The sequence below is a fragment of the Arvicanthis niloticus genome, chromosome 4 (genome assembly GCF_011762505.2).
Source record: "Arvicanthis niloticus isolate mArvNil1 chromosome 4, mArvNil1.pat.X, whole genome shotgun sequence".
NCBI lineage: Eukaryota > Metazoa > Chordata > Mammalia > Rodentia > Muridae > Arvicanthis > Arvicanthis niloticus.
Window position 1 is genome coordinate 13,933,603 of NC_047661.1, and position 13,498 is coordinate 13,947,100.

Genomic DNA, 13,498 nt, shown 5'->3' on the forward strand with positions numbered 1-13,498 from the left:
ATGTTTCTTAAAGTAATTACTTGGTGGATAAAATTTCTTTCGTTTAGAGGGTGGGTATTTCTATCCTGTAATTTTCATATCCTATAATTTTGTGTTGTGAGAAGGCATGCATAACTTGGTGTAGACACCACAGTGTGCTGAAGGGGTTTAGCACAGTTATCAGACCAAGAAGGGAACACATGTTCAGTATGACAAATTCAGGCTCTGCTTTTTCCCTGTGGGCTCCCATCTTCCTAGCTCCAGACAAGGTTTGGAGAAGAGGTTACATCAGGACACAGATGACCACAAATCCTGGCAGGGAAGCTTTGTTTGAGATCATTTTATTGCTTTTATTTTATTCCAAAACAATCTTACAAATGGTCATCTCAGCCTCTGGATATAAAAAAGAGCATCAGACCGGGGCCAGCAATCATTTTAAGCCTGAGTCTATGTCTTGTCTGGGGTTGGTGGAGAACAATTGCCTTAATAAATTATTTATAGGGTCTCATTTGGGGTTATGTCTTGGCAGAGGTTATCAAGCCTGGGGTAAGGTTGAAGTCAGATGTGCTGGGCTAACCCAACCCTCTTACATGTCAAAGCCTGCCACTTTCAAAAGACAAGCAATGAACGGATTCTTATGTGTTTGGGTGTAAACAGTCTGTCATAGCCCACATGGCTTTTTGTATAGTAGGTAAAGGTCAAGGTTGAGTCAAGTGGACATTTCTAGCCTACTGGTAGATTTCAGCCAAGCCCCTCATCTACACATGAGAACAGGACAGGGGCAGAGAGATGTATTGTATCTTAAAAGATTCTCTAAAACCAAAATGAAAAGGGGTGTGTTCCAAGAGACTTCAGATCTGGGTCCAGCCAAACACATCTCACCACAATCTGAAGTTTCCTCTCTAAAAAGTGCCAAGGAGCCCCACGTGTGACTTGTCTCTTTCTGACAGCATTCATCCTTGCTACCCTCTCTGCATCCTCAGTGTCTCCCCATTCACAGTGATGAGCCTCCTACCCTGACTGCTCACTGCTGCAGAAGCTACTTTGGGTTTCCTTCATGTCCTGAGACCCAACCTTGAGCTGATCCCACATTTCCTAACTGCCCTTCATGCAGCCAAGAGCTCGGGCATGAGGGAAGAGGAATGAAGAAGGAAAGGGTTTCATAAGAAAGAGTGAAAAGGGATGGAGAGGCCTTCACCTAGCTGGAGAGAGCTGCTTCTCTTCTTTGAAAGGTGCAAGCAGCTTTATGACAGCCAAAGGCCTTAAAATAGTCTTTTCAAAAGCCCACATCCAAGCGTGGAGAGAAGTCAGTCAATAAAGCAGTAGCTGGGACAGCATGAAGACTGAGTTTAATCCCCACAATCTGTATATAAAAGTTGGGCATGCCAGTATGAACTTGTGATCCCAGTGCTGGGGCCTCAGACAGCTGAATCCTGGGACTGGCTGGCCTCCTCAACTGGCAAGTTCCAAGTTAGTGAAACCCTGTCTTAAAGACCAAGTAGACAGGTGCTAACGGTGACATGTGAGTTTGAACTCTGGCTTCCATACATATATGTAGGCACATATGTGTGCATTCACACACACAAAAAAACTTATTTACACACACAAATAAATACTTTTTTTAAAAATCATATAAAATAAATAAAAAGAAAATGGCTTGGGCCTGTTCTGCTTCCTCTGGAATTCTGCTTAGGATGAAAAATAATTTTCACTAGCTCACTCTTTTTTTATTTTTAGTTAAAAAAAAAAAACTTTGTGTCTTTGTTTTCTGAGACAGGGTTTATCTGTGTAGCCCTGGCTGTCCTGAAACTCACCCTGTAGACCAAACTGGCTTTGAACTTAGAGGCCTTATAATACAATACTGATAACAGCTTTATTCCCAACATCCACAAGGCAAAGGCAACTCAACAGTCCACTAGCCGATGAATGTGTACACACAATACAGAGCATGCCATAGTGTGGGTGAACCTTGGGGGTACTGTGCTAAGGAAAACAAGTTAGATCAAAAAGGACAAGCCGCATGTGATTCCACATATATGCAAAATTCAGACAAAGTAAACTAGAGACCACAGGGACTCTAGGGGGTGGGTGGTGGGACTGGGGGTCGAGGGAATTTATATCCATGATGATGAAAAACTTTGAATAGAGAAGGTATCACATAATATTAGGACTACAATTGATGGTGAAGATTCTTACAAATGGACAAAATGCACTATTTTACATTTTATGTATTTATCATACTGAAAATTCAAATGAAATGTAATTGTAAAAAAATCAAGTATAGCTTGACCTATTCTTCGCTGAAATGTTCTTTCAATCTGACTCCACCCCCATCCTTCCAGCCAAAGATGCACACTGAAAGCATGGGTTCTCTATTGAAGGCTGCCCAAAACAGAAAGCTATGTGAACATCCACCCTGTGTGTTGGAGCAGGTCAGCCCTCAGCCCAGGCCATAAGCTTGTCACAAATGAACAAGACACAGAGCTTATGAGTCAACTTCCTGGCTATGGTCTGGGGAAGTAGAGGCAAGTGTGACCTGGTTCTGACTGCAGAGTCAGGCGGCTCCACTGAGGAAGGTGACCTAGGAGTGATTTCTACTCTGGGCTAGGAGCTGAGCTGCCATGCTTTATTAGCCATGGGTGGAATACCCGGGGCATCACTGGAATGATTGTGGAGGATCTCACTGGGATATGCTTTTTGTCTAAACAAGGCGTACATGTTCATAAGTGTCCACTTGTGTTCATCTGGTCTTTTAAATGTGGGCTGTGGGAAAATAGCCCAGGGCTTCCTGTTCTTCTCCTGTGTCCTGTTACCATTTAAAGACTGTGCCTTCTCTCCTAACCAGGGCTGTTCACATTTTCTCTGTATTCTTCCCAACTCAAACTATGTTTGCCATCTAGTGAGTAATCTCTGACATTACAGCGGTCTCCTTCAAATGCCTCATTTCTCAGCCACTGGCTCTTCACACTCTTGTCCCTTGACAGTCACTTCTGTCCTGCGCTGCCATGAATATATGGGCACTCAGACCCAGCAGTCAGCTCTGAGCTATTAGAATAGAGAAAATTCTCACAAGAAGGGACTCTTCTGCTGTTCACAAGAAGACAAGCTACGACAATTAGGTACTGTGAAAGGTTTAAGCAGGATGACACTTGAGGATTAGCCAGCAGCGGGAATGTGCTCAAGCAAAGTGTATTTGTGCACTGTAAGGTATCCAGAGTCCTTTCCAAGTTTTCTCTTCTTCCTGTGTATTCATAAACAAAGCCAGAGGCTTTAATAGTTTGGGACTCTCGCAGTACATGCTGCCTAGTGGGCTATCCAACCTGTGGCTAAGGATAGCTATAAAGACAGTCTGATGTACAGGAGGAAATATGGAGACAAAGTATGGAGCAGAGATGGAAAGAAAGGCCATCCAGAGACTACCTGACCTAGTGATCCATCCCATATACAGTCACCAAACCTGGAAGCTATTGTGGATGCTGGGAAGTGCTTGTTGACAGGAGCCTGATATGGCTGTCTCCTGAGAGGCTCTGCCAGAGCCTGACAAATACAGAGGTGGATGCTCACAGCCAACCATTGGACTGAGCACAGGGTCCCCGATGGAGGAGTTAGAAAGAAGACTGAAGGAGCTGAAGGGGTTTGCAGCCCTGCGGAGGGAGCAACAGAGTCAACCGGCCAGACCTCCAGAGCTCCTGGGGACTCTACCACCAACCAAAGAGTGCACATGGAGGGACCTATGGCTCCGGCCGCATATGTGGCAGAGGATGATCTTGTTGGACATCAGTGGGAGGAGAGGCCCTTGGGCCTGAGTGTGCTCGATGCCCCAGTGTAGGGGAATGCCAGGGTGAGAAGACGAGAGTGGGTGAATGGGGGGGGGGCTCATATAGGCAGGGGGAGGGGGGATGGAATAAGGAGTTTCAGACCTCATTTGAAATGTAAATAAAGAAAATATCCAATAAAACAAGAAGACAGCATGATATAAAATGTTAAACTCACACAAATCATTATGAGAGGGTATTTCCTTAACTATTTTATCCTTCTCCAGCATAACCTCAGTAGATCTCAGCATCCTGCCTCAGTGTCAAAAGGCTGCGTGTGCCTATCAGAACACAGTGTTCTGGGTTTCTGAATACACATCAGAAGAAAGCTGCATTTCCTTTTGTTGTTGTAGCTGTCATTCAGTAGTTTCCTTTAAAAGGTGGCCTGAAGATACTGTGTTCCATACGCTGGGGACTTGAAAATGAACACTGGCTGGTAAAGGTGGTTGCCACACACCTCTAGTGATCTAAGTTCAAGCTCAAGAATCCATGTAAAACACAGTGGAAGGAGACAACCAACTCCATAAAGTTGTTCTCTGAACTCCACACGGGCTATAGCATGTGTGTCTGTGCTCCATACACACAATGATATTCCTTCTTAAATAAAATAAGGGCCACCGAGATGGCTCAAACAATAAAAATGCTTGCTGCCAAGGCCAATATTCTGAGTTCAATCCCCAGGATTCACATGATAGAAAGAGAGAAGTGATTCTCACAAGTGACACACACACACACACACACACACACACACACACATATGAATGTTTAAAAAATAATTAATACTAGTCACTCAGAATTCTTGAAGAATGCCTGGCAACATTCTGTGGCTGGAACCTTAGCATCCCTAAACAATGATGACTCTGTTTTAGAAAACATACTGAGTCCTATGTACACATAGGAGTCTAAGACATAGGCAGGGGAACGCCACAGCTATGATTCGAATGCCTCCAATTTGCCAAGATATGGACTGCATCCCTATGGGTGTAATTGTATATATATAATGTATGTATGTATATATATAAAATGTATGTATGTATATATATGTGTGTGTATCCATATCTACACATACAGATACACATATTTAAATAAAATCTGATTTAAAATTATACACATAGTCTCATTGTGGTAATACCCTTTTCTAAACTTTGATAGAGGCCGCTTCCTACACCCTCTTCCATGAGATCAGCGAGACTTATTTTAAACTGCCTTCTGTCCTGCAAAGGATTCTGATGTAGAAGAGGAAGCAGACACAATTCCCTCTTTACTGCCAAGTTAAGTTTATCATCCAGCATACTGTTCCATAGGGATGGCTTGGATCCACTGGCCATCCGGGCTCAGTGGAGGAGGGTGTGTGGAGGCGGCGTCTTCGTCTTAGGCTCTGTGGTCTACTTGGATGGTGATGTAGCTGGCACTTGGTTTTATTTATCTATTTGTTTATTTGTGTGTGTGTGTTTCTGCACCTGTGGCTTTTGCAGGGAAGGCCAGAGATATCGGGTGTACGTTGTGATCCCACTGCTTCCGGGATTCGAAGGAGACATCTCCACAGGAGGAGGGAATGCTCTACAGGCAATAATGCACTTCAACTACAGGTACCCTGAACTCCAAGAAGGGAGCTGCAGTGTTTCTACATATTTGTTCAGTATCGTGCTTTTAAACCTTAGTCTTTACTAGGTGATGAAATTCGAATGTCACAGTTCTACACGGTGGCCCTGTCAAGTGTAACAGCACCAAAATATTAGTTGTTGTGTGTCCATCTCTGCCTGTCTTTGTCTGTGCCTCCTGTCTCTCTGTCTCTTCACCTCCCCTGCTCTTCCCCTACACTCTCCTCTTTCCCCTCCCCCTCTCCATCTCACTATGTAGCCCTGGCTGCCTGGAACTTGCTATCTAGACCAGGCTGGCCTTGAACTTCAGAGCTACCCCTGCCTCTGCCTCCTGAGTGCACAGCTAGTGTCTCTTTTATATTCATTTTAATCCATCATATTAGCGAAAAGTATCTCTGTGTCACTAATCCTTTTATTCAGGAAGTAGAGAAAATAAAACAGGAGAAGTAAGTGCTAAAATGATGCAGGTACAGTTTGAGCGCATTCAGTTAGACAGAGCAGAGATGACAACTTGAATATTTTTCTTCATGTTTCACACTTTTCTAATCATCCTTTTAGGGGTTATGGAGGAGGAAGAATGAGACTTTATAGGGGACTAAACAGAGAATGGTTCAGGGCCTTGGTCACACTTGGGTGGAGGATGACATGCCTCTTGCTTGGCTTCAAAGGACCCCAGCTGATTCTGATGACAGTTTGAGGATACCCTTGGGTAGGATTGTGGTGTTTGATGGCCCAGGCTGTCTTTGAACTCCTTATGTAGGTCCTTATGTAGGTGAGGCTGACTCCAAACTTGGAATCCTCTTGCTTTTACCTCCCACGTGTTGTGATTATACACATGTGCTACCATGTCTGGTTTGCTGTCCCACGGATGAACCCAGGCCTTCCTGCATGGGATTAAAGGCATGAGCCACTATGCCCAGCAGTTGGTTTCTTTCTCTCACTGACTTCTACCTTGTGCCTGTATGTCTGCCAGAATTTTAAGTAAATATCGGTACTGATGCTCTTACCCAGGGATAAATTCACCTTGTTACAATGACAGCCTTCGGTCTACATATTTGGGCTGCAGATGAGTTCATCTCTAATGTTGTCTGACATAGTCTATAACCCTGTCACTTTTGTGATGTTTAACTGAACTCATCTGTGTTCTTGGCAATTCAAATATTACTTTTGGAATATTGTCAGCTGTGATTATTTCCTATGACCGTTTCTGGATTATTTTTTTTTTTTTTGAACCAGCTAAATGAAATACACATTTGGATGTTGTTCAACAACCCAAACTATAACCTTTCTTTATGAAAAACATCTCTATTTGAAGGCTACTAGCCTTTCTAGGCATATTGTTAATTACTTTAATACAACAGGCAGATGGAACAAATAATTTTTGTTTTTTCCCTTTTTATAAACATTTTTATTACCATTCAGATCAAATATTTTCAGTTTTAATTTTAAAGTTTTTATGAGCACATATTAATTGTGCATAATAATGTGTTTGTTATAACATTTTCTTACATGCATATACTAATTTGGTCACGCCCACCATCCCCCCTTGTCTTCTATTGTCCTCTCTCACTCAGCCTACCCTGACCTCTTTCCAACTAGTCTCTCTTCTGCTCTGCTTTCCCTTTCCTCTTTCTTTGTGAACCAGTGAATTCCATTAGTGTTCTTTACACGAGGTGTGAGCACCTTGGTGCCATACTACTGAAGAAAATGTCTCTCTCTCCCTCCCCTGTAACCATGATAGCTCAGGGACAGCTGGCCTCAGGGACCCTTGCTTGTCCATTAGAGTCATCAATGTTTAACAGCTTGAGAAACAAAAAATCATCAACAGATCCAGTTATTTATTTAAACCTTGATTTTTCTCATGTCTAGGTTTTTGCTGACTGGATGGAAATAACCCAGTATAATAGTTTGCTCTATCCCTGGTGCTCTGCCAAGAGTTTGCCCTTTTCACCCCAGAAAGCAGGATGACTGTATAAGTGCTCTTATCTGGGAAGACTCCTAAATTTATCATTCCCGGCACAAGGTTTTCTAAGGGAAAGTTCATTCAGAGCCCATCTCTCTCCCTAAAACCTGGTATCAATTTTATAACCCTTCCATCGCCTCACCTCAAAATAACTACCTTGTTTTTTTTTCCAGTAACATTACATAAAAAATTCCTATTATGGTTTTAACTTTTGAAATGGGCATAGCACTTTCTCGTGAAAGTACATGTCCTGTTTCTGCTTGGGTTGGGATCATGTCCATAGGTATTGGTGTCAAATTTGGTTATTGGGAATCTCCATAACTGTGCCTTTACATGTGTTTGAATCTCCATAACTGAGGTTTTACATGTGTGTGAATCTCCGTAACGGTGCCTTTACATGTGTGTGAATCTCCATAACTGAGGTTTTACATGTGTGTGAATCTCCATAACTGTGCCTTTACATGTGTGTGAATCTCCATAACTGTGCCATTACATGTGTGGGGACCTCTGTAACTTTGCCTTTACATGTTTTCAGGACCATGTGCAGAGGGGAGAGCTCCATCCTTGGACAGTTAAAGCCAGAGCGTAAGTGGTGCTTTTTTTTTTCTTCTGCGATTGTTTCTAGGGAACATCAGGAGTTAACAGGATTAGAGGTGGAGAGCAGGCATTGTTGGCATCTTTTAGTTATTTTCCTTGTTGCTGTGAAAAGTATCTGACAAAACAGCTTAGGGAAGAGCGGATTTATTCTGGCTCACAGATTGAAGGTCCAACCCATCATGGCAGGGAAGGAAGGCGGCAGTGCTGTGGTGGCCGGTCACTCTTTGTCCTCTGTGTTCAGTCTGGAACTCCTTTCACGGAATGGTGCTGCTCACACTAGTAGGTGTAGACCTTTCTATTTAACTAGTGTAATCTAGAAAACCCCTCATGCACACATCTCAAATGGATAAACAAAAAAACTATCCTAGTATCTGTGAATGTCACACGATGTGTTTACATGTAAGCCACTTCACAACATGCTCAACAGAGGTAAACCACCTTTTTTCCTTAAATCGCCCAAACCAGTGTCCAAATGAAAACATCTGTGCTTCAGGTATGTGAGTGAGAAACACTAGAAATACTCTGCAAGTTTTATTGGTTAATTTACTTTTATAATAGCAATAATTACTAAGGAATCTCACAAGGACTGTCTGTCTGTATTTATTCTCTGCTTATCTCCAGCACAACCCCATATGGGTCAGCCCTGTCTTAAGGAAGAGGGAAACATATCTATGAGGCCAGCGGGTATCTATTGCATCTGTTTATGCAGAAGTCTGGGGATTCTCATAGTACTTTCTTGTACTTAGTGAAAACAGCCAATAGCATAACCATCTTTATAACCTTTAAGACAATTATAGATGAGGAAGGAAGCACTGCTGCAGCTCTTTCTACGAGTACATTCTAAGTGGGTATGAGAAAAAAGAAGGAAAGAATGAGAGAAAAATGTTTGCTCCTCATATATATGTAGGACTAGTATCCAGACTATGTAAAAAAAATTCTTATAACTCATAATATGGAGATGACAAGTAGACAAATAAAAAATGCCCAGTATCCCTTGCCATTGGGGAAAACCAAGTGAAAGCCACATGAGCTACAAGTCCACCCTCTCCAGGGTGGCTAAAATAACCGTCCGGCATTATCATGGATGTATAAACAATACAACCCTCATACATTGCCGTTGGGAATAGAAATTGGTACAGTGTCATTTGGAAACAGTTCGGTAGTTCCTCAGAGGCTAGACATAGAGTTCTGTATAAGCCAGAATTTTTCTTTAGTATATACAAAAAAAAAAATACATCTATTCAAAATTTGCACGAGTGGTCATAGCCCAAATAGCTAGGAAGGGGAAACCATATGTCCAATAACTGACCAGGGTACACATTATATGAGCATGTGTGTGCACACATGAAGGCCAGAAAAGCACATCAGGTATCCTGCTCCACCATTCTCTGTCAATCTTAATATTGGGCTAGTATTGATAAACTATAAAAGCAATGAAACATTTTTATGAAATATCTTTAATATGTGAATCCATAGCAACAGAGAGAAAGTTTTATGGTGATTGCTAAGAACTGGGGTGAGTAGGTAGGATTAAATGCCAAGTAGATGGGCATGGGGATATAAATGTTTTAAAATTAGGTCATGATGATGGTTATATAGCTCTGTGAATATAATTTTTAAAAATTCAAGCATTCAGAACACAGACCAAGTACAGTGGTCCACATCTGTAATCCAGGCATTCAGAAGAGAGGGAGGAAGATCATCCTTAGATATATACAGGTCATCCACATTCAAGGTCATCCAAGATCATCCTTAGATATCTAAGCACAGCGTGTGCAAGGATAAGTTGAGATACATGGAAAATAAATCTCCAAAAAATCTGCCTCAAACAAAAAAATCTGTGGTATGTTGCAGTACATGCCATCGAGCCAGCACTTGGGAGGCAGAGAGAGAAGGATCTCATTGAACTGGAAGCTAGCCTGGTCTACAAAATGAGACCTTGTCTCAAACAAATAAAATAAAACCACCAAAAATCACCTACTGGCCCATAGTCTTTATTTATTTGCACTTCTGGGATTAAACAGAAAGCCTTGTCCACACTAAGCAAGCGCTCTGACACTGGACCATATTCCCAGCCCTGAACCATATGACTAAAAATGGGAAATTTCACGCTATAGAACATTTGGAAATACTTAAAGATTTTTATCATTATTTAGAGAATTTGTTAGCTTTTAAAACTATAGGTTTAACTGGGTGTGATGGTGCATGCCTTTAATCCCAGCAATCAGGAGGTAGAGGCAGGACTCTGTGAGTTCAAGGCCAGCTCAGTTTACATAGTGAGTTCCAGGACACGGAAAGTTTGATAGTGAGACTCTGTCCTACAAAATAAGTATGTGAGTAAAATAAATAAATAAATAAATAAATAAATAAATAAATAAATAGGCTTGAACTGCTCCTACGAGTCTATCATATGTGCACACACATGTCTATCAGTGTTGTAAAGTTCAGGAAGATTTTACTGATGGTGTGTTCAGACACAGTTATGCACATTGCCTAACTGTACCCAGGAGAGAGCAGATGTCCCAGAGTGTCACCTTGGTCTCTGTGGGTTGATGAATCGATCCATATAAAAGACGTACTGATGAAACAGTGGGAAAGGCACCCACTCTGCCTGATGCTTGTAAGGCGAAGGCGAGCCTATAGGAGAGTCAGGAATCAAAGTGAGCTGCTGCTTTCCTTTCTCAATGGGGAAAACATCCTGCACTTTTCTTTGGATCCAGACCCTTCAACTCGCCTTTGCCATTCAGGGAAATAAATTGGATTTTAACACAAGAAACAATTTCAATGGTAAGCCTGCTTGAGGGAAAGTTTCTAAGCACCCTGGGAACAAGTCAAAATAAGGCCTTTCTGTGGGGGAAATGTTCATGTTTTAAATGTGGAAAGAAAAGATTAATTACAGAGTGCCCTTTTCTGAAGCAAAAGGTCAAGTTGCCAGGTTTGTTTTTGTTAGTGTGCGGTGGGTTTTACAGGCCAGGCTTCCTCAGCTCTAATTGGGGGCAGGGCTGTAACTCCTGGTGCTGCTTCAGTTATTTTGAATAAAGCTGCAACTGTGACGAAATTAAAATTCCTGAAAAGAATTCCAGCCCTAGCCATTCTCTGATCTGATAATCGCCAAAGACTTAGTGCTCAGGGTAAAGCATTCCGTGATCGTTTGTATCATTTGTGAAGTATAGCATTTTAGGCTTTAGGCCCAAGTTAGTGTAAATTAGTGGCCAGGGGTGTTCAATTGGGATTACAGATACACAAATACCCAGAGCTCCAAATTTAAGCAATAAACCAGTGATAACGCTTGGTGGTTTTTTTTTTCCCCCTCAAGATTGCCTTGTAAACTTCCAGCACTTGTGTGGGCTCATCTTCCTTCTGGTACCCAGACGGCATTGTCAATCAGACTTAGTCCCTGATTGTGTGTCTGGAGAGTCTCATATCCCATGACATCATCTGGGAACCTCCCCAGGACTGGTCTTTCCCTTTCTTCACAGTGGTATTAGAGTATCTGTGTTGCTGGAGTTTTGTTTTCCTCTGAAATCACTCACGTTCCTCGCTGTAACTTGTTAGTACACGTTAATGCCATCAACTTTGTATTTGTTTCCTGTGAAGTCAGATTTCTTCAGAATAAAATATCAGTTCTCAGATTTCCTTGACTTCCTTCACTAGGAGCACAGGGGGGTAAAAGATGGGGTGCACTGCTGTCATTGGTGCACACTTATTGTATCCGACAGACCATGCCAAGATTACCCATGGTGCCTCCTTTTCTCCCTGTCTCTTTTTTCTTTTCCCTTCCTCCTTCTTTCTCTGTCTCTCTCTCTCTCTCTCTCTCTCTCTCTCTCTCTCTCTCTCTCTCTCCCTTCCTTCCTTCCTTCCTTCCTTCCTTCCTTCCTTCCTTCCTTTCCTTCCTTTCTCCTCTTTTCCTCCTCTTCCTCCTTTAGAGTCTGTACTGTTTCTCCTCAGGGCCATTTTTTCACACATGAGCCTTACTGTCTGGGGAGGCAGAGTGGAAGGTGATATGGACTTTGGTATGGGCGCCTTAACTGACAGGTGCTTGGCTGGTGTGCCCTAGGCCTACTGTGGAACCACAAAAACCTAAGTTTTGACACTATAGACTCTGGCACATCTTCAGGTTGCTGGAAGCTGGTCAACATAACTGATCTTTCCAAAATGATTTTTAAATATGCTCAGACTCTTAGTACAATGTATTCATTTTAGTATCACTGGTGGAAGGAAGCTTATGCCACATCTCGAGTGTGGAGGTCTGGGGACAACATTCAGGAGTCAGGTCTCTCCTTTCCATGGGTTCCAGGCATCAAACTCAGGTTGTCAGGTTTGTGAGGCAATGGCCTTTATCCCTGAGACAGTACTAATGTCACTCTGTAGGACAATTTCAGGGCTCTATCTGAACCTTCACCCTGTGTTTCTGTTTGCTGCTGTTTTACCTTTCCCTTCCCCTCCCTTTCCCTGCTCCTCCCTCACTTTTTCTCCCCCACATTAACTTTCCTGGGGCTTGAACACCTCCACAGGCATTTTCCACTGAACCACACGTGCAGCTCAGTAAAGACTGCCTTTAGCAAGTCTTACAAAGATGGGGTGGGCCTATGTACACTGAGAACCCCTGTTTAGTGGATCTTGTGAAGTTACAATAGAAAGATCCCTGCTAAAATATATATACTTTGGCAAAGGCTTTTCTCCATGACTGTATTAAAAAACGGTTTTAAGTCTTAAAGCGTTCTACCCTGGATCATGAGGCAGCCCTAGATGGTACAGAGGAACCAAAAGCTCAGGTTCAGTGGCCCTACGTAACAATGATGATGGAAGCCTTGTGGGGAAGCCCCAATGCAGGAGAAATGGATTCTATAGTACCTATAAAAATGAGACATTTTTGGAAATATTTTCCAGGAATTTTATGGACATAAAGAACTTCAAAGAGGACATACTTCCCTCTCTTTAACCAGAGGAGATTTTTTTTTTTTTTTTAAAGGGAGTGATGGTCCAGGCATGTCCAATCTTTTGATCTTGTCATCTACAAAATTCTTGCTTGAGAACTGTGTAATGGAGTTACAAAAAAATTGTGCCCCATCTACCAACTGACAATGTTTTAAGGAAGTTTGTGATTTTGTGTTGGTCCTTCTCCTGGCTGTCCTAGATCTCATGTAACCTGCAGCAGCACATGGAACTTAAATGCTGTTCTAATGTAACATTCACACATGGAGGGGTTATGACTATTTCATGAATGTAGGACCTTTGTTTCATATATGTAGACTGGTGTAACATGAAGCACCGTTACACCAGTTCAGCTCTTTTTGTCAGGCGGTGCTCTGAAATCATCCACACATGTGCAAGTAGGGTGATCTGTCAGTGCTGGATTCTCCTCCTGAACCTAAAAATGAGTTTCTTTCTAAGATACCTGAACTTAATAAAGCATCCACGGCAAAGTAGAAGACCTGCATAAGAAATGGGAGGCTTGGCAAATAGACCATGAGTTTCCACTCGATCTATTACTATGTTTCATAATTTCTTTAAAAAAAAAAAGAAAGAAAGAAATGATATGG

At 42.2% G+C, this 13,498-nt stretch overlaps 1 protein-coding gene across 7 annotated transcripts in view; it reads left to right on the top strand.

The window, feature by feature from the left end:
- Pld1 (phospholipase D1) overlaps positions 1-13,498 on the top strand; it is a 204,839-nt gene that overhangs the window by 169,376 nt on the left and 21,965 nt on the right. For all 7 annotated transcript variants that reach the window (XM_034500625.2, XM_034500623.2, XM_076932207.1 and 4 more), the window contains 2 exons: positions 5,270-5,383; positions 7,894-7,943. In XM_034500625.2, coding sequence (XP_034356516.1) covers positions 5,270-5,383; positions 7,894-7,943 — 164 coding nt within the window. The remainder of the gene's footprint in view (positions 1-5,269; positions 5,384-7,893; positions 7,944-13,498) is intronic.